Source organism: Drosophila grimshawi, unplaced genomic scaffold (genome assembly GCF_018153295.1).
Source record: "Drosophila grimshawi isolate 15287-2541.00 unplaced genomic scaffold, ASM1815329v1 contig_311, whole genome shotgun sequence".
Taxonomy (NCBI): Eukaryota; Metazoa; Arthropoda; class Insecta; order Diptera; family Drosophilidae; genus Drosophila; species Drosophila grimshawi.
In genome coordinates this window covers 28,352,501-28,377,942 of record NW_025063098.1, presented here as the reverse complement: position 1 = coordinate 28,377,942, position 25,442 = coordinate 28,352,501, and the positions used below count along the sequence as shown (strand labels likewise).

The 25,442-nt window shown below is 39.6% G+C and overlaps 6 protein-coding genes across 14 annotated transcripts; all 6 read left to right on the top strand.

The window, feature by feature from the left end:
• Nucleotides 1-225: 225 nt before the first annotated feature.
• LOC6569756 (endochitinase) lies at nt 226-3,805 on the top strand. The gene is made up of 7 exons (XM_032741627.2): nt 226-306; nt 1,015-1,639; nt 2,087-2,210; nt 2,331-2,822; nt 2,886-3,074; nt 3,301-3,480; nt 3,547-3,805. Exons 1-7 carry the CDS (start codon nt 303-305, stop codon nt 3,700-3,702), a joined length of 1,770 nt encoding a protein of 589 aa, XP_032597518.1. The 5' UTR covers nt 226-302; the 3' UTR covers nt 3,703-3,805.
• Nucleotides 3,806-5,434: 1,629 nt separating this feature from the next.
• On the top strand, nt 5,435-13,190 carry LOC6569757 (midasin). Of its 9 annotated transcripts, none has more exons than XM_032741612.1 (14): nt 5,435-5,482; nt 6,053-6,307; nt 8,074-8,157; nt 8,225-8,302; nt 8,357-8,797; nt 8,866-8,943; nt 9,000-9,038; nt 9,205-9,282; nt 9,342-9,380; nt 9,452-10,077; nt 10,136-10,457; nt 10,517-10,689; nt 10,960-11,415; nt 11,681-13,190. In XM_032741612.1, the coding sequence occupies exons 2-14, from the start codon at nt 6,247-6,249 to the stop codon at nt 12,119-12,121; spliced, it is 2,916 nt and encodes a 971-aa protein (XP_032597503.1). In that variant the 5' UTR covers nt 5,435-5,482; nt 6,053-6,246; the 3' UTR covers nt 12,122-13,190. The 9 variants fall into 9 exon arrangements, with proteins under 9 accessions (XP_032597503.1, XP_032597507.1, XP_032597505.1 ...); XM_001995996.2 differs by having other exon boundaries at nt 5,436-5,885; XM_032741616.1 differs by lacking the exon at nt 8,225-8,302.
• A 142-nt stretch (nt 13,191-13,332) lies between these two features.
• Nucleotides 13,333-14,434, top strand: LOC6569759 (COX assembly mitochondrial protein 2 homolog). Its single transcript, XM_032741618.2, has 2 exons — nt 13,333-13,527; nt 13,586-14,434. Exons 1-2 carry the CDS (start codon nt 13,447-13,449, stop codon nt 13,748-13,750), a joined length of 246 nt encoding a protein of 81 aa, XP_032597509.2. The 5' UTR covers nt 13,333-13,446; the 3' UTR covers nt 13,751-14,434.
• On the top strand, nt 13,757-14,434 carry LOC122322356 (protein Abitram). Its single transcript, XM_043215110.1, has one exon. The coding sequence runs from the start codon at nt 13,757-13,759 to the stop codon at nt 14,348-14,350; it is 594 nt and encodes a 197-aa protein (XP_043071045.1). The 3' UTR covers nt 14,351-14,434.
• A 58-nt stretch (nt 14,435-14,492) lies between these two features.
• Nucleotides 14,493-15,589, top strand: LOC6569760 (protein BCCIP homolog). The gene is made up of 3 exons (XM_001995999.3): nt 14,493-14,670; nt 14,735-14,861; nt 14,920-15,589. The coding sequence occupies exons 1-3, from the start codon at nt 14,542-14,544 to the stop codon at nt 15,552-15,554; spliced, it is 891 nt and encodes a 296-aa protein (XP_001996035.1). The 5' UTR covers nt 14,493-14,541; the 3' UTR covers nt 15,555-15,589.
• A 283-nt stretch (nt 15,590-15,872) lies between these two features.
• On the top strand, nt 15,873-19,222 carry LOC6569761 (putative aminopeptidase W07G4.4). Its single transcript, XM_001996000.2, has 5 exons — nt 15,873-15,951; nt 16,212-16,341; nt 17,445-17,715; nt 17,781-17,879; nt 17,941-19,222. The coding sequence occupies exons 2-5, from the start codon at nt 16,328-16,330 to the stop codon at nt 19,075-19,077; spliced, it is 1,521 nt and encodes a 506-aa protein (XP_001996036.1). The 5' UTR covers nt 15,873-15,951; nt 16,212-16,327; the 3' UTR covers nt 19,078-19,222.
• Nucleotides 19,223-25,442: the final 6,220 nt, after the last annotated feature.

The window sequence follows — 25,442 nt, the reverse complement described above, 5'->3', positions numbered from 1 at the left end:
CAAAACAACAGCAAAAACAATAACATTAACAACAGCAACAATAAGAAATCTGCGCGTCTCACGCACTTGGCCAGGAACAAAGAGGCGCGTTCCAAGAACCGGACCACAACGCCTCCCACTAGATTGTATAAAAGAAACTCAGTCCGATACTTTGACTGTCATTTGACGCCAAACGAGCGTCGCCTCAAGTCGTCGTTCGTCGGTCGCCGGTAGTCGGTAGTCGGTAGTCGGTTTCGTATCCAGCTCCAATTCGCTGAATCGCATCGAGAGTGCCGCGTTTGTGTTTTTAAAGGCACTAAGAAATGGGTAAGCCTCGCCGTGCATATTAAGCAAGTGTTAAATACAAAACGGTGAACGAACTCAAACATTTGTAGACTTTGGGGCTGCATTATGGACACATAACCTTAGCAGGCCCAATAAATTAAGTACAAAAGTCGCAAGTGCATCCAAAAAGCTTTTGTTTTCGTCATGCCTCACAATTTATTTATGTATGCGTGTCGCGTGGATCTCGAAAAACAAGTCATAACATTGTTACTACCTTTTAGGGAGCCGCATTATTTTAAATTTTTAAGCCAAATAGCTCCGTTCCAGCGAGCGCAAATAATTCGTATTTTCACCAATTTTAGCTACTGCAAAAGAGAAAGAACTCAATTCGAATTCATATTTATTATCATTTCTATACGAACTCTCTCAAATAGCAATCTGTTCACATTTATTGGTGCCACTAAAAAATATATCTATTTTTTTGATACAATATAAATAATAAAACATTATATTTGTGAACTTTTTAATTGCTTGTAAATAAAAAATGTATTCCACGGTTCTTTTTTCATTGACAGCAAAATAAAAAGCAAATAAAATAAATATAACATGTATATATATATATATATATATATATATATATATATAGATAAATATGGTTTTTGTGACTTTTCAAAAAATATTTTCAATTTTATTTCATAAACAAATTGTAAGCTATTCGTTTGTTTTGTAAATGCTTTGTTATATTCCCAGTGCAAAATCATCACATGCTGTTGCCATTGTTGTTGCTTCTGGCCTTGCCCAGCCTAATCTTGGGCAAGGAGCAGCCTGCACGGATTGTTTGCTACTTTAGCAACTGGGCTGTTTATCGTCCGGGCATTGGACGCTATGGTCTGGAAGATGTGCCCGCTGATCTGTGTACGCATCTCGTTTACTCCTTCATTGGGTTGAATGACAAGAGCTGGAATGTTTTGGTTATTGATGAGGAGCTGGATGTGAATCAGGAGGGCTTCCGAAAATTCACGCAGCTGCGTGAAACGCATCCCAATCTCAAGCTGCAAATAGCTGTCGGCGGCTGGGCCGAGGGTGGTTCGAAGTATTCGCAAATGTCGGCGGTGCGCGAACGTCGTCAGAGTTTCATACGCAGCGTGGTGCAGTTCATGAAGAAGTACGACTTCGATGGCTTCGATCTCGACTGGGAGTATCCGGGTGCGACGGATCGTGGCGGCAGCTTTGGCGACAAGGATAAATTCCTCTACTTTGTCCAAGAATTGCGTCGCGCTTTTGATCGTGAAGGACGCGGCTGGGAAATCACGATGGCGGTGCCAGTGGCCAAGTTTAGACTGCAGGAGGGCTATCATGTGCCAGAGTTGTGCGAGTGAGTAAACAAAAATCTATATACCCTATAATGTGTATTAAGTGTGTAGAATGTTTAACTTATCTAAATTGAAAGCCACGTTTAAAATGCCAATAAGAAATTCAGATCAACTTTTTGTCATTGTAGTCACTGCAGTTAAAATAGTTCGAAGGTAATTTCAAGAGACTTCGAACTAACCTTTGTCTTCCAAGCTGTCAAAACCATCTAGATAAAAGTGTAATCATGCTCCTTTCAATTTGCAAACTGACTCATATAGAAATGAATTTAGATTTTATTGCTGTTTACTTTTCAAGCTCACCTGATGTGAGTTATGAATTTGAGTAACTCTATTTATAAGCATGTATTAAGAGAATTCAAAATAGAGTGTCCAGTCGGGTATTATTATAATAATTTAATTTTGTACTATTATTATAAATATGTTGTTATCAATTTGCATTTGATTTACAGACAGTTGGATGCCATACACGCGATGACCTATGACCTGCGCGGCAACTGGGCTGGCTTCGCAGATGTGCACAGTCCGCTATATAAACGCAAACACGATCAGTATGCCTACGAGCGCCTCAATGTGGTAAGTGTATAGCGGAGAGAGACAAAGAGAGAGCGAGAGAGAGAGAGAGAGAGAGAGAGATGGAGACAATGAGAGATAATCGAGTTGCTTGGCAAGCTAATTAGTATGCATATCATTTAGAATGACGGCTTGGCGCTGTGGGAGGAGATGGGTTGTCCTGCCAACAAGTTGGTGGTGGGTGTCCCATTCTATGGACGCACGTTTACGCTGAGCAGCTCCAACAAGAACTACAACATGGGCACGTACATCAACAAGGAGGCGGGTGGTGGTGCCCCAGGACCCTATACGAATGCAAGTGGCTTCTTGGCTTACTATGAGATATGCACGGAGGTGATGGACAAATCCAAGGGCTGGACGGTCGAGTGGGATGAGGAGGGCATGGTGCCCTACACCTACAAGGACACCCAGTGGGTGGGCTACGAGAACGAGGCCTCGGTGCAGCTCAAAATGGACTTCATCAAGGAGAAGGGCTACGCGGGTGCAATGACCTGGGCAATTGACATGGACGACTTTCATGGTTTGTGTGGGCCAAAGAATGCCCTAATGCAGATACTGTACAACAATATGCGGCAATACCGGGTGCCAGAGCCGACGCGTGAGACAACGCCGCGGGTAAGTTGTCACAGTGCCAATTGAGCGAGTGAATGCTAATGAGCTCATTTTGCGAATATGCAGCCCGAATGGGCCAAGCCACCCGCTACGCCACCGAATCCCGACGAGCAGGGCAGCGTCGGACCACTGCTACCGACGACGTCGACGCGTAAACCGAAACCGCCGCCACGACCAACGCCAAGACCAACGGCAAGACCAACGCAAGTGCCGTTGCCAACTGCAAGCAGCACCACCAAGAGATCCACTACAAAGGTGAGTAGATACACTAAAAAAAACTCAAAGTTCTTTTTAAAAAATATTTTATAAATTTACTAACCAAATTTCTGAAAAGTCGAATTCTTATTATTTATAATGTTAGTGTATCTTTTCTGCATTTTCAAAAATACTTAACAATTTTAAAAGCAGTTTTTCTGCAAGTAAATGCTTATTTTAAGTGTATTTAAAAGTGAGTCATTTTTTAAATTTACATTAAAAAAAGCCAAAGAAGACAACAACTGCAAGAACGACCACGACGACAACAACAACTGCTCCCGAGGTCACCGAAGAGCCCGAGTCAATTGTAGATCCCGAGCCAACTGCAGCGACAGGAATTGCATTTGATCCCAGCGAAATTGATTGCACCAATCGCGACTTTGTGCCGCATCCCGATTGCCGAAAGGTAAGCTAAAAAAGAAACTTAAAGTGTACATATTTGAAATACTCTATCTATTGCTATATCTTCCAGTATTTGCGCTGCGTGCATGGCAAGCCTGTTGAGTTTGAGTGCAAAGAAGGCACCGCTTTTCATACCGTTCTGAATGTCTGCGATTGGATTGAGAATAATGATCGGTATTATTGCACCCGCCTTAAGAAGAGAGCGCGTGATAATGAGACCCACTAGACCCATTTTTCACACAGATATATTTTAATACCTATTTATTAATAAACTATTTTTAGAGTGCTCAGTGAGAGTGAGTGATATGTCTTAGCTTTCAAGTATTTATAATTTAATAGCTTCGACAAATCATAAATTCAAATAACATTTACTTTCGCCAGACGAAAACAATAAAAATATACATCCACATAAAACTTTGCAATTAATGAGCCGGATAGATCGAATCACTATATCATATAGCTGCTTTGGAAATCATAGTTCAAAATATGAGTTCTTGTATGAAAACTTGACTCACCATTTAAGAGAGAGACACATCATCATACGTTCATCATCCGCCTACCTCCGATCTACAAGAGTAATCCGAGGCGTATCTGAGATTCCCGTTTATACTGCCTTCTTACTGGAACTACACAACTTTGAAATAAGGCACTGGAAAAGCGGAAAACTTTTATGAAATTATTTTTGCCAATTGGTCTGTATTAAGCTAAAAAAAAGTCCCATACTTTTAGGGGCACAAAAGCAACAGGCGAAAACCCCTCCAGCTCAATCATATCTGCAGAGAAGAAACATGGTGCCTGAGATTCGGGAATTTCACCTCTATCGAACTATATTTAATGATTCTAATGTCAGCTAAATAGAATTTATAATAATTAAACATCCTCTTTTGATTGAAGTAAAGAGCCTTGATGAAATTGAAAGCACCTTTCAATTGAGCCAGTTCCAAAAGCACATTCAACATTTTATAAAATTGTCCCAGCGCCGTTCGTTACCTGTCACAGTTCTATAAAAATATTTAATCTCAGGAGACGTAAAGCATAATGTTGCACTTGTCTGCGACCACACACACAACACATAAACAACACACACAGACACACAGTCAAGCAACCGACCAAACAACAGCTGTTCGTGCAATCAAGCATATTAATGAACGGTGATAAATGCGACATGAATATGCTATATACACAGATATATTTTCACATTTTACAACTGAGTGTCCGCGGAGCACCACAGGGGGGAGGGGCGGTCAAAGAGTAAGATATTGCATCAAGTTTAATCATTTGTGACACGAAATAAATCGTTGAATATTACATATGGTCTATGCTGTGAGTACTCAAGATATTTGTGGGGTAAATATGCCAGCCAGGCGAAACAAAATTTATTTGCTATTATTGTTGCTCTTGAACCAACACTTCTGCGCGTATATTTAAAATGAGCAAATCTTTGGCTATAATTAAACGCGGGTATTCCAAACAAAGTTCTTTGGAGAATAAGAGAACTCTGCGTTATTTAAGGATCATTAATCAGCTTATATTTGTTTGACGTAGCTTTTGTATTTATTTTAATAGTTTTTAATTTGATAATTCTGTGGAAGTAATATTCATACCTCCATTTACATCTGCTGAAAATGGTTACAGTATAATAATAAGAGGCTAATTATTGAATGCATATATCTCGATAGTAACTAAAGTCCTGTACTAAATACTGCCGTATCTTTAACATACCTATATTTATTGCAGCATTTAGAACGCGGCACAATTTTCTCCGGCTTTTTAATTTTCCCCAAATAAAATATTTGGTTGCTCCCTCTCTGGGGCATTCTCTCTGAGAGCATCGGCAAAAAAAAAAAGAGATAGGTTTACTCGTCGCAGTGCTTTTGACAAAGTTTTTTTTTGCTACAAAAATATCAAAATGAAATAATTTTCGCGGTCACAAGGTAAATTCATGGTATATGCATGTTGAGTTACGAATTGGTTTTGGACCGGGAGAGATCGTCTCGTATACTCGTGTACGCCACATAATACATTTTCATTACATTTCTGAACAGTTCTATTTTGCTTTTTTAGCCAATAGCCAGAAAAAATATATATATAGCTAAAATTCAAAAAACGAAACGCACACAACGTGCGAAGACGACGGGCCAAGAATAAGCAAATTATTTAGCTGACAATCGTCGAAAGGGACACTAAGGATTACCCAGCCGACGATTGTTGGTTAAAATTTTGCAAATAAGGGCTTGCAAAAAAAATTAATAAATAAAATTAAATAAAAATACAAAAAAAAAAAGAATTATAAATCAGTTTATCGCGAATTTTGAAAAATTATTTTAATAATAAATAAACGAACTGCAAAGTGACAAAAATACGAACAAGTGCAAAATTCTAAAAACCCACAAAAAGTGTAACAAATTTGTACGGGTCTAATTAGATATTTCTAGTATTTCTATATATATATGTTGTGCACATAGTATATAGCTAATAATTCGGCATATGCTTTAGTACATACATATATATATATATATATTGATATGTGAGAAAATAATCTGTAGCATTTAAAATTTTTACCCTTTCATACGCAGTGCATTTAAACGAGCGCATATATTGTGGATATATATATATATGCGATTATACGAGAGCAAGTGATTTATTAATTTTTTCCTAATTATACATAATTACGGGAAAAATTCGAAAGAATAAAAGGAGAATTTATGACGTGGCTAAGGTGCTAAATCAAACTGGGAAAACTCAAGGATAATTTGTGGATTTGATTATTATGGGGCGACTAACAATTTGGTTCCTGCTGGGACTGACGTTAATCGCCGTATCCAATAATGGTGAGTGTGTCGCCAGGATCTCTTTATATAAGTAGTTGACACTATTTAAATATTCCCGCATATCTCAACGTAGCGCAAAGGCATTATGCAATTTTTATAACAAATAGAGAAATGAGAAAAAAAATTAAAATATATATATATATATATATATATCTAAGCATATATTTAAAAATATTTGCCACAGCTCAGTGCGTATGTGTGTGCGTGTGGCTGTGTATGTGTGTGTGTGTGTGTGTGTGTGTGTGTGTGTGTTCAAACGTCAGAGACGACACTTTGAGAATATACTATCTTAAAATTTTGGCCTAGACTCGTTGGATAATACAAATACATTGGCAGCTGCACAAATACGTAGACAAACACAATTTTGTTGGTCACTTTCTTCAGCTTGGTGTTGTTTTTGTTTTTTCTTTTTGTTTTTTGCTTTTTGCTTTTCTCAAAATTTTGTTCGGCAGATTTTGGTCGCTCTTCTTGTCATCGTTTGTAATATTTTTAAATTTAGAATTCTTAAGTTATTTTATGTATTGAGCAAGTATCTGTATCTGAGACTGTATTCGTAGCCTGCTGTAGCCTGTATCTGTTTCTGAGCAGAGCCCCGTAAAACTTATATTCCTCTGTGGATTTTGTTTGGCTTGCAGAAAAGAAAATAAATTCAAATCACAGAGAAACTATCTATGCAATATATAAATGTGTATATATAAGATTGGTTGCAAGCAACATAAACACAATATGCAAGCAGTCATCTCAAACACACCGTATAAATAATGCTGTTTATGCGGATAGGAATGAGATTTGAAATAACTTAAATAGCTTCCCATACTCGCAAATAAATTCACGGAAATAAATCAAGAGAATTACCCGCTGACAGCTACATTGCACATCGAACAAACATATTGTACTTCAATTATATACATATATATATCTAGCTTCTATTCATATGCCTCGATATCTATAGTTATACATGAATAATCGCAGCTGTCTGCAATCGAGAAAGTAATTAGCAACGACCTTAAGTCCACACCTGTCACTCAAAGGCGAGTACAAAAAGAAGAAAAAAAAGAACACTAAATGTAAAAGTAAATTTTACTTATATAATATATATGCACTCACGTCACTAAACAGCGAGTACAGCGAGTATGGATGGAAAAGTAAAATATAGTGGGCGAGTGACCAACAAAACAGAATATATACACGCCCATTCACATTTGCCACAATCTAACAGCGACCAGAGCAAATGTGTGTTTGAATTTTCATCTTTTAAAAATAAAATTCATAAATTGCCGAACATATTTCATGGTGTGCCTACGTGTGTGTGCCTATGCGTGTGTGTGTGTGTGTGTCCAATGGTATATACAATAAATAATGTCAAGTTTGAAAAGATAAAATGACCTCGGCGCTAACATCAAGCACGAAATAATAAAATTAAACCTTCAGGACTTGTACAAAAATAAAAATGTTTAAATTGATTTTCAAACTTTTCCAAAATTCATTTTACACGCACAGCTAAAAAATGATATTTTAAAAGCTGATAAATCGGAGATAAGGAATGAGAACTTCAATGTTGTTCATTGTAGAAATAATACCCTTCTATAAGAATATATTTTTAGCTTAAGGAAATCATTTGTATATACAATAAAACCAAGTTACTATAATTTTTGTTGCCATCAAAATCTAAGTATTTTAAGTAAAAAGAATAATTAAAAAAATATAAAAAGACATGTTAAATATTATTTACCCATTCACCCATTTAATTTGCTAATGGCTTCCAGTTGGGTTTGCCAATGCCGATGTCGGACCAAGCGAATCAGAATGTCGACCCTACATTGAAAAGGCAATAAATGAACTAAAAACCGGTAAGTTGTACACAAAAAGAAAAATGGTATATATAAGATCGCATATATGATCAAGTGGTACCTGTAGATGGTGTCACGAGTGGCTCTGGAGAAGTACAAGCCGATCAGCCTCGTAGGGATGATGACGATGATGATGATGATGATGGTGGGAATGATGATGAAAAAGAAACTGTAGAAATTTCTGATGTGGATTCCACAGAGGACGCGAAAGGCGTCAACGACATTGACGGCGATGGCATACCAGATGATCAGGACGACGACATAGATGGCGATGGCATACCAAATGATGAGGATGACGATATCGATGGCGATGGCATACCAAATGAGAAGGACGATGATATTGATGGTGATGGCATACCGAACGATGAGGACGACGACATCGATGGCGATGGCATTCCCAATGAAGATGACGACGATATCGATGGCGATGGCATACCAAATGAGAAGGACGATGATATCGATGGTGATGGTATTCCAAATGAGGAGGACGATGACATCGATGGTGATGGCATACCCAACGATGAGGATGACGACATCGATGGCGATGGTATTCCTAATGAAGATGACGACGACATTGACGGCGATGGTATTCACAATGAAAAGGACGATGACATTGATGGCGATGGAATACCAAATGAAGGTGACGCTTTAGCGCTGGAAAATAAATGCATATGTCTATAATTTGATTGGGATTTTTCATTTGGACAGAGGACAGCGATTTGGATGGCGATGGTTTGCTTAACGAAAAAGACGAGGACTTGGATGGAGATGGAAAAGCTAATCATGGTGAGTAATTAAAAATATCATAAATATAAGCAATACAAGGATACTCTCTCATGCAGAGGACGATGATATCGACGGAGATGGTACTCTAAATCACGGTATGCTCAAAGTCCCCTAAAGAAATGTTTGAAGCCCAATTTGTTTAACTTAAATTCTTGTTTTTAAACATTTTTAAGCTAATGATTTCATTTGTTGATTTTATTTCGATTAATTAAACATGAATTGTAATAATTTAACTCACTTGTAACATGTTCCCGATTGTAGAGGACAGCGATTTGGATGGCGATGGTTTGCCGAATGAGAAGGACGAAGATTTGGATGGGGATGGCAAAGCCAATCATGGTAAGTCAATCATTGATGAATTTTCAACACTCTTTAATGTTCTATCTTAACATGAGCAGAGGATGAAGACATTGATGGAGATGGTACCCTTAACCATGGTGAGTAAAATAAAGTCGAAAAAAACCATCCTATTAGTCTAAAATGTTTTTATGATTCTCAATGATTTCAGAGGACAGTGACATAGATGGCGATGGTGTCCGTAATGATGAAGATCACGACGTCGATGGTGATGGCTTATCCAATTCCGAAGAGCCTCAGAGCATGGACATCGATGGCGATGGTGTGCCAAATGCTTTGGACGATGACATCGATGGGGATAACAAGGTCAACGAGAAGGACGAGGATATGGACGGCGATGGCATCTTGAATGTGCATGATAACGACATGGATGGTGATGGAATACCCAATGTTCATGATGATAGCCACGAAGTGGACATTGATGAAGAAGAGGTGAAGAAACGCAGCAAGCGTGAGGTGGACGCTGCTCCTGTTGTACAAGTTGAGGAGCCTGCAAGTCCAGCTGAGGAATTCCCCGCTGAAGAGGAAGCTTCCAAGGAGGTGGAAACTGCTGAGGCTGAAGTTGAAGCTGAGCCAGAAGTGGAAGAAGAGGAAGAAGTGAAGGAGGAGGAGCCCGAGCCCGAGCCAGTTGCCGCTGAAGAGGAAGCCGTTGAGCCAGAAGTGGAAGCATCCGTGGAAGTCAAAGAAATCGAAGTGGCTCAGGATGAACCACAAGAAACAGCTGTTGCTGCTGACGATGACGACGATGACACCATGCCAGAAGACGAATTGCTCTGGGTAGGTTCACTACAGATCAAATAGAGGGGTATCATTAAAGTCTACACTCTTTTTTCAGGAAGGTGCAATCCCAGAGAATCGTCGCAGTCGTCAACACATCTCAGAACTTCTACAGTTAGACGAGGAGTTCAATGCCCGGGAGAAGGCCACCGATAATGTCGCAGAGATTATCTTGCGCGACATTAAGAAAATCTATGAGAATGCCGTCAAGCCACTGGAGACTTTGTACAAGTACCGTGACTTGAGCAATCGCCACTTCAGTGATCCCGAGATCTTCTCCAAGCCATTGATTCTATTCATGGGTCCCTGGTCGGGTGGTAAATCATCCATTCTCAACTATTTGACTGACAACGAATACACGCCCAACTCGTTGAGAACCGGTAAGTTTGAGAGAAAGAATGCTAATAACAATATGATATAATTGTTTGTTTGACTTTAGGAGCTGAACCATCTCCGGCCTACTTCAACATTTTAATGTGGGGCAATGAGACGGAAGTTTTGGATGGCACTCAACTGGCTGCCGATTATACATTCGCTGGTCTGCAGAAATTTGGCCAGGGTTTGGAGGAGCGTCTGCGTGGCTTAAAAATGAAGAGCAAGCTGCTTGAAAAGGTATTATATGTTTTTGAATACATATGTACTTGGTTGTTAAGTGCATTAACTTGTCTCCCAAATAGCTTTTGGCAGGGCAGCTCGACGGATTGGGAAACTGTTTTTATTTTTTGGCACATTGCCCGAAAAATAGGCAGCATTTATAGTATTTGGTTATTAACGAAACTAAATGCCTCGAAAATAGCCAAAGACAATGGGCCAAATTGAATGCGATGTGTGCATATGCCAAATGAATTTGTAATTTTTGTATTTGGTTTTTGTATTTTTCAGGTCAACATCGTTGAGATACCTGGCATACTCGAGGTACGCAAGCAAGTATCTCGCGTCTTCCCCTTCAACGATGCCTGCCAGTGGTTTATCGATCGTGCCGACATCATCTTTCTGGTATACGACCCAGCCAAGTTGGATGTCGGCCCAGAGACCGAGGCCATCCTCGATCAGCTCAAGGGTCGCGAATATCAAACGCGCATCATTTTGAACAAGGCGGACACTGTTAAGCCCGAAGAGCTGTTGCGCGTCCAGGGTGCCCTCATTTGGAACATCTCGCCACTGATGTCCTCCGCTCAGCCGCCACTCATGTACACCACATCGCTGTGGACGCATCCGTATCAGGATGGCGCACCAGCTCGCCTCCTTGCCGCCCAGGAGCGTGCCTTCCTGCGCGATCTTCGCACAGCCATCGATAAGCGTATCGAGCACAAGATCGCCAGCGCCCGACGCTTCGCCGTGAGTAACCTTTCAGTTCCAAAATATATATCAAACACTAACTGACTGACTGATTGACTGCCTAACTGACAAATTGATAATCCATACGCAGACCTAACAAAACTTGAAGTTGATGATGTGCTGGAAAATACCCTTTGACTATGAAATACAATTTTGCGTGTTCATTCGCATAACTTCAAAGTTTCCTGTGGCCAGGCATAGCCATAGTCGAGAGCTGTAATTACAAAAGTAATTCTATTTTTATTACCATTCTATCTATTTGCAGGTGCGTGTGCGTAATCATGCCAAGATGGTTGACTGCTATTTGAACACGTTCTACAATCACAAGACGCTGTTTGGCAACAAGAAGCGCATCGCAGATGACATCATTGATCATCCGCAGAACTATCACATCTATGAGGGTCTTTCAACGCTGACCAATATCTCGCGTTATGACTTGCCCGATCCCGAAGTATATCGCGACTTCTTCCGTTTGAATCCGCTGTACGAGTTCAAGAAACTCAGGGATACTTGCACCTATTTCCGGGGCTGTCCAATTACCAAACTCGACTTGGCCATTGCGTACGAGATGCCCGAGTTGGCTGGCAAGTACAAGAAAATGTCGGAGGCTGCGCTGGCCGGAATTGAGGCACAGGCGCAAGCACAGGCACAGGAACAGGCCTCGAGTCCTGGACACGTTCAAACGGAGCCGAAGAAGACGAGTTGAGGTGTTGGCTCCTTTTAAGGACTAAACCTGCCATTTAGTTTGTTTTAATGATAGATGGAGAGAACACGGCAAACGTCTGGAGACAATTAACTGGAGAGCGATAGAGAGAAAAAGAGAGAGAACGAACAATAGAGAGCGAGAGAGAAAGAGATTGAAGGAAACACCCAGGAGCCACAAATGAGAGCAAAACTATTGTTAACATCCTTGTTACTTACTGACGAACACAAAGAAACCAAAGCAACAATAACAATAACAATAACAGCCATAACAAAAACAACAACAACAACAGCGTAAGACAAATGAGAACAATAATTTTGCTTTTGGAGAGTGTTTTCTTTTCTTCATCTTTGTTATTTGATATAAGGTCAAACATGAACCTTTAGGAAACTTTATTTATTTTTCATCTGAGTTGCAACATTTTAATTTTGAATACCTATTATAATAATATAACCGAACTGAGAGCTTTATGAGAGAAAACTAATGCACAAATGAGAGCGTAAACACAAACACAAACATACAAACACAAACAGAATTATTTAGCAGAGAGATAATAGTGTTGAGTCTTTTGTTTTAGTAGAGTAAATCAGCTTTTTATTTTTAACTGAGCTTAGCGAACGTAGCATGAGGCAAATTAAATCCGAACTTTTGACGATATCTAACTATTTAAACCTTTTAGACTCCCCTCAAAATACAGAAACACCATTTTTATCTATTTATAGTTGACAGCAACAGCGCACAAATTTTTGAGAGTTTAGCAGTGTTTTTACAAATTGTTTGAGCAAAACAAAAACCAAGTTAGTTTATTTTTTGAGGCAAACCCTATTTCGATGATGTAGTTGATAAGACTTTTTGGTAGCAAAAAAGTGAAACAGTGAAGACGTTAAATCAATTTTTCTAAAAAAAAATATGACTATAAAGGCATGTGAGAGATACGAAATATGTTCATGAAATATAAATATATGGATATTTTATATATCTGTTACAAAACTGAGAACATATGTAACAATCAACTGTGAGAGCGGGTAAAATACACAAATAAATAAATGATAAAAAAAAACATAAAAGCTTATTTAACTGTGTTTTCTATCAGCTTTGAAAGGCAAATACATTTAAATACATGAAAAGGAAACTATTTCAAATTTATATACCAAAAAATAACCGCTACTTTAAAAGTATTTTTTGGTATTTCCGAAACAGCTGTTTGGTAACCAATTTATCGCCGGCATATCGATAACAGCGAAAGCTGCTGGCGATAAATACATTTGCGTAAGAGCAACGACTGGGAAAATAAATAAATATAGATAAATGTGCTTAAGCCACTGAAGATGCACACGGATTTGGCCTCTCATTTGCACACACCAGCCTGCAATATACTAATTGAGCAACTCAAAGCCTGTCACGAAAATGTAAGTAAAATAAATGTATTTATTCTCAGTGCTAATTGAAGTTTTTTTTTTTGCTCAGAACGCCTTTGCCAAATTTATCGGCGTTTGCAATACGATTGACGATCAGGTGGTGAAGTGCCTGAAATCAGAAAGAGTTGCTCGATCCGCTGCAAATCGCGCCAGGGCCCGAGAGAATCAGGCCAAGTACAAGGAGAGACTGCTGCGTGGTGAACAGGCCAACTAAGGAGCCATGTATGCACAGGCGGAGGAGGATCCCTTTGCACCCTTCTACTTTCAGCAGGAGAAGCAGGAGATTTGTGGCCAGCTTGTGAGCCCCATCACCGATTGCTACGAAGAGAAATATCCCAGTGTGGTGGATCGCTTTTTTACCCGCTACTACTATATCAAATCGGATGCTGCTTACCAGGTGCTCTACCACTCCAATCGCATTTGCCTCATCTGTTTAGCGTCGACACATCCGGCTTATGGCGAAGGAATTGCCTCAGTTAGTTATGATGTGGGAAATGTGGATCGCAGCCAGAATGTGGTCAAGGGTAAGGCTAAAAAGGGCGGCATGATTTTGCAGGCGGACACAACGCTGGCGTTGTTAACAACCGAAACGGGCAAAGTGTACAAAATTCCCAGTTGCATACGGGGAAAGTTGGTGGAAGTGAACACTTCTCTCGTTGCGGATGCCAAACAACTGGAAACGGTTCCTGAGGGTGCGGGATACTTTGCCATTTTGTTGCCCAAAATCGAGAATTGTGATGATATCAAGGCCAGTCTACTAACACAGCAACAATATGAGGAGCATTTGAGCAAAATTGAAGTGCCAGCAACATGATTAAATCAAACAATTATTAATTATAAGTAACAATTTATAATAAATAACTCAAAACAAGAATAAAATTAGCGCGGTTCACAAGAACTAGTCGAATTCCGTATTTTCTGGCAACGCCGCGCAACACGTGTGTGCTTAACACAGCTGTTTTCAACTGCCGCTGTTTAGCTGCATATCAAAAGCAAACACAGAAAATGTCGTCGAATAAACGCAAAAACTTAAACACAATGGAGGTGGATAAAAATAATGAGGAAACGAGCTCTAGCGATGACGATGACGACGACGACGGTGGATCGCATCCAGATGCGTACAAGGGCAATGAGGTAGTTGCACTAATATGCACCAGTAAAAGTAAATTTACTAATAAATTCTTAATAATTGCAACAGGAAGTGCAAATTGATTTTGAGGGTCGCGCGCCTGTCGATCCAGATGCACAGGGCATCTCACAGCTGCTGCAGCGACTCTTCCTGCGCGCACACATCAACTGCAACCAAATGGCCGAATTGCTCATAGGTAAAAAGTGAATTATTTCAGTCGGTCTTTAGTTGATCTAAGTCGATTTCTTTGGCAGCTCAAAATTATGTGGGCAGCGTGATTTGCCAGTGCGAGGAGGATGACGAAACGGATGATGACAACATGGTCGAAGATGGCACCATTTTTGGCATCACATCAGTGCTGAATCTAACTGCCAAAAAGGATCAGCCGAGCATAAGTCAACTACGCAGCTATCTCCTCGAACGAGCTGGGAAACATGCGACGGAGCAAGTGCAGCAGCAGCTGCGTGAGCTACTCGATCAGGAGCAGCGTCATGTGGGCTTTCTGATCAACGAGCGATTCATCAATATTCCCGCACAAATCTCAGTGCCGCTGCTGCAGAATTTGCAGCAGGAAATCGATGATGCCAAGGCCAAGAAAATGAAATTCGATTTCGGCACATTGCTGCTACTGGTCAAGTTCTATCGCAAGGAGGCCAAGAAGGGCAAACCCTCGGAGGATAGCTATACCAATGATGAGGAGGAGCTGCTCTCGGAGCGCGCCAAATTTAGTTTCGAGTATTCCGTGGCCTCCGAATGCGACTCGGGCATGGCTGGTAATTGGCTCGAGGGCGATTCAATTATGACTCCTTACAGAAAACTCTTGGCGCTGGATGCCAACAAGTTGCCGCAGTTAATTAAAGACGTACAGAGCTATATAAATGGCGAATAAAATGTACAATTACAGATTGTACACTAAATGTAAAATAGCATTTTATGATCGAAACTAAGGCTATTAATTTCTTGATTTAGAAGTTATATAAAAAATATAATTTTTGTCAATCGTCCCTTGATTTCTAATCAAAACTTTCAATTATTTTAAAACGAAAAATACAAATAATTAATTCCAAATCTTTTATTTACATTTAAAATACATCGCTTTAGTTGATTTTATTGTGGTTGGCAACGCTAACAACAGCTGACCGGCATTTTGAGGCCATCAGCTGTTTTTCACCTTAGCCGCTCTTTTTACACTAGCCGTGAACGTGACTCGCAAGAGAATTGCCATCCGATTGAAGTGTGTTTGTTCTGTGCTCTGTGTGGTGTGTAAGAAAAAGAAAAAAAACGACGTGAGTAAAAGCCGACTGCACTTTTGTTATTGTTATTATGTGCAAGGGACAGTTTCAATTACAAAGCATTCCAACGATTATTCATAGTTCGTGGGCAGCTATTGCGAGCCGCTTCGCTATAAAAGGCAACTGGTTTGAGTTGCATGCAAAACACAACAATTTGTGCAGTTGCCAACGCGAAGTCTCCGTTCCTCTCAATAACAAACACAAAACAAAAATCTATCACTATCAGTGTGCCTTATCGCTTTTGTTATTTCCAGTCACCCATTCCAGAATTCCATTGTTTTATTTCAATATACAACAATCTGTCAACGCTCAGTGACTGTCCGTTTGCCGTCCGCTGCAGTTGTACTTGCCACCGTTTAACGCTTTCAACATGGGACTCGAGAAGTAAGTAACATCAAGTTGCATATGTATTTAAGGACAGTTCTCTCTCTCTCTCTCTCTCTCTCGCTCTCGCTCTCTTCTCTTTTTTATTTTTGCGTCTGAGATTAGGTGTCGATGAACGACAGTTGAAGAACATTTAATAGCGCCTCCTTCGTTACTCAAGCTTATCGCAATCGCAGTTATTTACTGCACTTCAGAATTGAGATAATCTCACTCTTGGGTAATGCTATCAGTCCGACTTGATATGGCGGAAAGGGGTGGACAAATTACACAGTGTTTGCTGCATTTATATACATCTGATAAAGTTCGTGGCTTTTTATAATTCGTATCTAATTTTTATATTTCTGGATGGAATTTCCATACTATAACTAGAATAAAAATTGGGTATTTTTATTTCACAAGTCGATTTTTTAACTATTTTATATCTTTCTTGCCTCGTTAAAAATTGTATTTATCCCAAGTGTATAAAGAAAAAATGTTGTCACATAATTACTCAATCTGCGACCAATTATTTACATATATTTTCATTATATGTGTGGTATTCTCAAAGAGTCTGGGGGTTTCCAGTTAGAAATGGTTTGTATGACTGTGGTTCCATAATTAAAATTCTCCAATTTATTTTTATACGGCAAAAAAATGTGTTTGATGATTTTATTGCATCATCGCTAAATGAAATCGTTTTCATTAAGCTACAATATTTGTATTATTATTTTATTTCACTGAGGCATACAAAAATTAAATCAGAAAGGGTTTCTAGTCAATAGAACAGTACATTTAATGGAAATCAGTTTAATTTAAGTTCTACGTTTAATGGGTACCAGGTTCATTAAAGTTCTACTTGGTATTCCGAGTACGTAGCACAAAGTATATAAATAAATATAAATACTAACTTATATGGTAGATACATACATAACTAATCGGGTGAACTTTTGCGACAACTAATTGAAATACTCAACTCAAAGTTGTCAGGCGACGTGTTTAAATTGCATTTCAATTAGCTGCCACTGCCGTTTGTGGCAATTATATAGAAATATACTATGTAAGCATATTTGCAGTAGACAATAAAAGTTATTAATTTTATTGTTTGTACTTTGCTCCCCTTCAAGGCTATTGCCCTGCACGGTTACCTTGTCCAAGATCTTGGCCAAGTCTGGCCACGATGTCCTTTGCGTCATCGATCGTGCTGTGCCCAACGAGCTGGCTGAGGTCTTTGAGGAGCATCGCTCCTATGACAAGGCCTTCGACAGTGTCGTCTCCTGCTTCAAGTCTAATCTCGGTCTGCCTGTGATCTATGCTCCGGTGCAGGAGTTAACCGACTATGACGATGTCCGCTGCTATCAGAAGGCAGCTGCCCAGTCGCTTCAGCGAGCCATCAAGGTAGACATCAGATTCTGTTTGAAGCGTAATCCTAATCATCTCATCTTTTCTTTTTTGATTCACAGTCTGGATTTAAGGCGCCACTTTTGGTGGTGCCCAACAGCAAACGCTTCTCGCAGGTGGAACTGTGTACGGTTCTTGGCGCCCTGGAGGAGCTCTATGTGGTATGTATCTGATAAACTACCCCTAATTTGCTTACCTCCACCGTTTGCTCCCCTTCTTCAGCCCATTCAACTGCGCGAGGAAGTGCCCGAGAAGAAGAAACGCATTAGTTCACTCTCCGTGCTGATTAACAATCCCAATGCTGAAAAGATCATGAAGGATGCTCTGGTCCTTGAGTCGGCTCGTCGCATTGCCCGTGACATTGGTGGCGGTGATCCGGAGCGCATGGCGCCACCTCTTGTGGAGGCGTACATCGAGCCACTGTTCGCCAATTTGTCGGTGACGGTGATCAGCGATGTGGATGTGCTCAGCAATGAGTATCCGCTCTTTGAGGCCGTCAATCGGGCTGCCAATTGTGTGGAGCGGCATCAGGGACGCATCATATTCCTCGAGTATAAGCCACCCAAGCCGGCGAGAAAAACTGTGATGCTGGTGGGCAAGGGAGTCACCTACGACACTGGTGGCGCTGACATCAAGGCTGGCGGCGTTATGGCGGGCATGTCCCGTGACAAGTGTGGCGCTGCTGCCGTTGCTGGTTTCATGCATGTGGTCAGTGAGCAGAAGCCCGAGGATATTCATGTAATTGGCGCCCTTTGCATGGTGCGCAACTCCGTTGGCGAGGAGTGCTATGTATCCGATGAGATCATAACGTCCCGTGCTGGTGTTCGTGTAAGAATTGGCAACACCGATGCCGAAGGCAGAATGTGCATGGCCGATGTCCTGTGCCGCATGAAGGAGATGGCCATTGAGAGAGATCTGCCGAATGCGCATATCTTTACCATTGCCACGTTGACGGGTCATGCTTTCATTTCCGCTGGCGAGGGTCAGTCCATCATTGTCGACAATAGTGTCGCCGCCAAGGAGGATCATGCACGCAAGCTGCAGGCCGCTGGCCAGACCTATGGCGAACCCTTCGAGGTCTCTGTGCTGCGTCAATGTGACTTTGACTTCAATGCCCCCAAGGTCTTGGGCGAGGATGTGGTCCAGTCAAATTCGGCACCATCTGTGAGGACACCACGTGGCCATCAAGTGCCCGCTGCATTCCTGATCAAGGTCACCGGACTGGACAAACACGGCGTCGACTCGAAGAAGCCACTGAAGTACACCCATCTGGACATTGCCGGCAGTGCCGGCGAGTATCCCAATATGCCAACAGCAGCGCCAATTGTTGCCCTGGTCAAGACCCATCTGATTGATTAGGTGCGATTCAATCTACACTAAACAATAAATAAAGCGCCGTACTTACACATATACAACTCTTTGTAATCACCGTATGCATCACACATACATCTAAGCATGTATTTCTTAATGTCAGAGTGAATAAACTAAAGCTATTGTATTATAATTTCCCTTGATTATCATTATTCCCCAGATGTATTATTAGTCACTGACTTACTGCAACCATTACTTTGAATAGAGTTATTACGCTTGCAAGATTTAATTCGTTGGCTTTTGACTTCCTCTACAATTATGGATATTATTTCTTATTTCCGCTTTCGTTATAGCTTTTATTGAATTACAAATTTAAAACAATCCTGGCTAAACTTTAACAAGTTAAGCAAAATGATTGCATTGACTCGAATAAAACTAATTCGAATTTAAAAAGAATTCCAGCTAATACAGGGAAAAAGATTAAGAAATAAATCATCTAAAATTTGGTATTTCGAACCACTTTTTGAATTCACTATAATTATTTTGACAATCTGGATTCTTAAAAAAGAACAATTTTGCTAATTTTAAGTAAATCGAAAAAATATATTAAAAATACTTTATTATTTCGAAAAGTTATATTTATCTTATTTAATACGTTCAATGAAGAAACGGTTTTTTTTTTGTTATTAACTTTTTTTTTTTCTTTTTGTGTGAAGAAAGTGATGCATTACATTTCAAGTTATTCGATTTGAAGTGGTTTAAAGGAGGAAGTTAATTTTTTTCTTCTGCGAAAAAAGCATATTGCATTTTTCCCTTTTATTTGTTGTAGCCAAATTTTTCTTCTTGTGTATTGTATCTTTTACATAAGGGGCAAGTGCAGTTCACTTTGAGTTTGCTCGGATGCACTTCGCGGTTCTTGCTTATTTCTTCTATTTCGCTTAGGCAAAGCTTATAAGAACCCGTTAGTTGCTGCTGCTGCTGCTGCTGCTGCTGCCGCAGCCAGTGCCTCTGCATGTGCCTCTGCTTGTGCCTCTGCTGCACAGGCCACTTGTCAGCTGTCGCTTACGTTGCGTTACCGTTATTGCCTGGCTATGGAAACTCGGTCAAGAGTGTCTCATTCATGCCGTGATTGCATAATGTACCGTTGGCCAGTTAGCCAGTTAGCCAGTTTGCGAGTTTGCCTGTTTGCCCGTTTGCCAGTTGCCAGTTGCCAGTTGCCAGTTGCCAGTTTACCCCGTTCGTTTGGCCATTTGTCTGTTTGTCGGCTTGTTGGCTCTGTGGCTCTTTTTGTTCTTGGCTTTGGTCTTGACAGCGCTCTTGGGTGCGCTTCTAGGTAATTTATTGACGCATGCCTCCACATTCGACAATGACAACCAAGCAACCAGTTGCATTTGGTCAAGATGCCTGCCGTGAGCTTGCCCCATGATCTTGCTCTTGCTCTGACTCTGACTCCGGCTGAAGAGGAGCTAACGGTATTCATTATTGATGTGCGGCAAACTGTTGCTTCTTTTGTTATTCTTTTTCTTTTTATATTTTTTTTTATTTTGCCATTAGTGCGAATTTATTGGTAAGGCGTTTTTTGCCTGGAACTGTTCTTCTCTTGGCTGGTTAACGGGCCACAAGGCAAGGCATGACCTGATTATGGCAGGACTGGTTTTCAGCTTCGGGATGGCAGCAACAGCTGCCACAGTTCGAACGGGACGCAGAGTGGGGGGGATGGGGGCATGCTTGTAATGACTAATGGGTGAGGTGGTTCTCCACTTTCAGGAGCGATTACAGATCAGACGGAAGCTTACTCGAACTTGTTAAATATTGGAGTCACAACTGTTATTTCGTTTAATAATAATTGGAAATGTAATTAATGAATTACTTTTTATTTTAATATCACTATTTAATTGAAAGCTAAAATTGTACATTGGCAAATTGGAAAGAAATACACATTTCAATTATAAAAATAGGTCATTATAAAGAATTTTGTACTGTTTTTTGATTGTATAAAAAAATTGTAAATTAAAATAGTTATTTCTTAATAATTAGTATCTAAAAGTAAGCCATAATAAAGCATAATAAAATCTGTATAATTTATAAGTTAAAAAGACGAGTTAATGACTTTATCAGATAAATCAAATTTAATATAAATCTATATAATATATATATAACTTTGTATATGAATAAAAGGTTAGTTTTAAAATGCAAATTGCATAAAATTTATATTAAAAATGTTAATTATTTATTCCTTCTTCTGAACTTAATAACATTTATTTCTAAACAAATTCCTTATTTAAGTTATATTAAAGACAAAACTTAAGATTCGATCGAAAGTATAAAACTTGAAATGTTGCAGCTCTGCAATTAAATGCGTAATTCCACATTTGTATGTGTTACCTGTACTTGCATCCTGACGAATCAATTGATTTGACAACTGCAACAACAACGAGTGAAACAACAACTGCAACAACAGCAACAACAACAACAACAGGCACCTTGTCAATTTTGGTGCTTGTCACTTGGCAGACGTTTGGGGCTATTACAGCTTAGAGCTGTTGCTGTTGTGCCTGGTTGTTGTTGCCAGTTGTTATTGCTACTTGTTGTTGTTGCTGTTGTTGCCGGTAGCAGTTGGTTCCTTGTCGTGCGGTATGCAATGTTGATCCATAAATTCACGAAAACAGCGACGCGCTGCGCATGGGAGAGACAGCAACAGCAACAAAAACAACAACAGTAAGTGGGATGCGGGAGCAACGGCAGCGACGGTGGCATTAATAATAGCAAACAACACACATACACACACACAGACACACACTCATATACACACATAGACACAGGCAACACCAAATGAGGGGGGGCTGTTGCTGTTGCTGTTGCAAATCTGCACCGGCAGCAGCCAGCAACAACAACCACTTGAAGCAGCCAACGACAGAAATGATCTTAAATGAATGCGGAAGTTTTTCTTGGGGTTTCGTAACCAGCTACAACAGCAGCAGCAACAGCAACAGCAACTGCAACTGCAACAGCAGCAACAGCAGCAGCAGCAGCGGCAATAACGCTCCCAAAGAGGTCGCAATTCCAGCAGCCAAGCTGGCAACCAAACGTTGCTACATTTATGTATGTATAGAGTCACACACATACACATGTACACAGAGAGAAGTGTGTGTGTGTGTGTATTAGTAGGCAACGTCGAGTCGATTGCCGGTGAAACCATAATCATAGATGCAGCAGGCCGAGCACAGATTGAGCTGGACGTAAACGCTTTATAGCCATGGACATATTAAAATTAATCCAATGATTGCACCAACCACAACCGCTTGCAAAAAGTGGCAACAACAACAAACAAGCAACAACAAAAAAACACAAAAAGATTGTTAGCCAATTTGGCCTGAACTGAATTGCCAGCCATGGGATGCGCCCACGAGCGTGTGAATTGGCCAGCACAGCAGCCAAAGAGCAAACCGAGTAGCAGCAGCAGCAACAGCAGCAACATCAGCAGCAGCAGCAGCTGCCGCCTTAAAGTTATTTGATAGCCAATTGGCTGGCTGAAAGCTTAGCCGAAAATCTTGGCTCGAAACTGCTCCCATGTGCCTAACCAGCCGGAAGAGGTCGGGAGGACACACAGCTGCCCTCATCTCAAGGAAGTTCAAGGATGCATGTATTGAATGTCCCTGCAATTGGCCAAAAAACAACACTCAAAGAAAAAAGTGCCGCGTGCACAAAATTCCATAATATTCTTTAAATATTATTTAATATTCATTTTTTAAATAAATATTAGATTGTTATAGTCTTGATTTCAACGATAATTAAGAATTCGTACAATAATCAAATGTAAGACTTTCAGTTCCTTAATTTAAGTACTTCAATTGTTGATTCAAGCTGTCTTAGTTTCTATTTCATATTTATAAAAATTTATAATATATCTGTCATATTATTTTTGTGTTTATATTTCAAGTTGAAATCATTATAACTTATTTTTTTTAGGTATGATTTGTATTCCTTATTTAAAAATCCAAAATAATTAAAATAACAAACTATCAAGTTTTTGATTTCAAAAATATATTAACATATTTCAAGTGTTTATATATTTTAAGATAAGAAAGATAGGAAATAACTAAATATCTTACTCCAAAAAATCAAGCTCTAATTTAACCAAAAATAACATTGACATATTTTTATTATATGGCTATTGTAAAATGTTAAACAATTCAACTTTTAGAATTGTAAGCTTCGTGATTTACCGAAGCAGTTTTGAAATAAGTAAGATTTCTCATCTTGCCCAGTTTCTGACAACGTTTTTGCTTACCAAATTCCCAAAAAATGTTCTGAGTGAAGAAACCACAGCCATTCATTAATAACGTGTGAAAGTATTCGCCTTCCCATCGAATCCTGCTCTCTCCCTGTACGTGTGAGTCTGTGAGTGTGTGTGTGGGCCCTGTGGGAACTGTGAAGACAGGACATAAAAAAAACAATCGAGACAATTTTCTGCATAAACTCATAAATATCAAAGTGATCTAAACGCCAGGCGCCCAAAAGGACACCTTGAACTTGACAATGTGTGCCGCCGCAACACGTCGCAAGCAACATGACAACTCATAAATAAACCGTAAATTATGAACTACAAAAATGAGATAAGCAAAAACGTATCTTTTCTTGCCTTTTTTTTTTTTGCCACACCAATTTCCCGGGCAGACAAACACACACACACAGGCAAGCAACAACAACAACAACAAAACAGCCACAGGCGACTCATAATCCATAATATTGTGTCATGTTCATGATCAGCGACATTGAGTTGGCCTCTGCCTCAGTTACAACCAGCGGCAACACCACCAGCACCACCGACGCAGCCTGCCGCCTGATGAAAATGGCAAAATTATTTGGAAAAGCAAATGAAAGTAAAAGATATATGCGCACAGATATATCTATGTGTCTCTCTGTATGTGTATTTATATGCAGCTCCAGACCCGCTTAGCCTTAGCCTTTAATGAAGTGGTAACAACAAAAGCAAAAGTCTTTGAGCTGACAGCGAATATCAAATACCCTAACAATCAATGTATTAGTCAATTTTTATGTTGAACATAGTTCCTAAGAAACTTATCTTAATAAAGATACAAATTGGAAATGGATTAAATCAAATGTGGAGTGGAATACTTGGAAAATATAGCAGGCCATAAAATGGAAACAATTTTTATTTATTTACTGTTTTATTATTTTTAATCTGTGCTAAAAACAGCACACAAAAATTACAAATTAAAAATTTAAAGAGGATAAAAAAAATATATATTAAATTATTATTAATATATTAAGTATTAAAAAAATATGAAAATAATTAGCAAAACACAGAAAAATATCCAATTTTACCAATATCTTTTAAATAGTAGATTATTAATAATGAAAGTAAAAAGTATAAAGGTCAAGGAAAATAAAGAAAATATATTAATGATCAGGGTATGCATTCGAAGCAATCATAAATTGTAATACCCTCTCACTGGGAGTGTATAATAAAAGAAGGGGCTTGAGGCCAACTGCAATGCGGCGCTGTGCGCAGTTGGCTTAGACATTTTTATGTTGGCCTCTTTGCGTTAAATGTGAAAAGCAGCAGCAACTGCAGCAGCAGCAGCAGCAGCAACAACAGCAACACTAACAACAGCAATAACAATAACCAGAGGCGCAAACAGCGCAACAACAACAACAGCAAAAATGAAAGAAGAAAAAAATATGAATTTTTACTTTCACCACATGTGGCAATTTTTTTTGGTTCAGGTTTATTTTTCGCTCGAATTTGAACTTGAGTCGGCATTTTGCGATTGTCAAGGCTGTTGCGGCTGCCAAAAAGGTTAGGTCCAAGGTGTGGTCCAGCTGATAAGCCAGAGATAAGACCGAGTCGACCAGCATCCGGGTGAGTTTATGGCCCAGCTGAGCTGAACTGAGTTCGGCTCTAAGCCATGCTATATGCTACAAGAAGATGTCTGTCCGCACGGATAAAACTAAAAAGCAGCCCAAAGCACTCGAGTCGAGAGTGCCCGACTAGCAGTTACCCTAGTGAATTAAAACTCAGCTTGTGCTGTGTAGGGTATACGAGAACCTACGCTAAAAATTTGAATTCGAAAATAGCACCAATTAAAAGTTTCCAAAATTTATAAGACAAACACAAAAAAAGCAGTTTTTCAAAATAAATTCGAAATATTTAACTTACTTAAGCAAGCTTGAATTAAAATAAACTTATCGTCAGTCGGTTTTTGAATCGGTGTATCGAATTTGTATTGAGTATTTCGCACTTATTTCTAGCACTTTTAAGACACTTTTAGTATTAAATCTAGTTGTGACTTGTTAACTGTTTGCAAACAAATAAAAATGTAGTAGATAACTTTGCTCTCTTTAAACAGACGATCTTTATGGTGATCCAGAATATATATGGCCGTTAC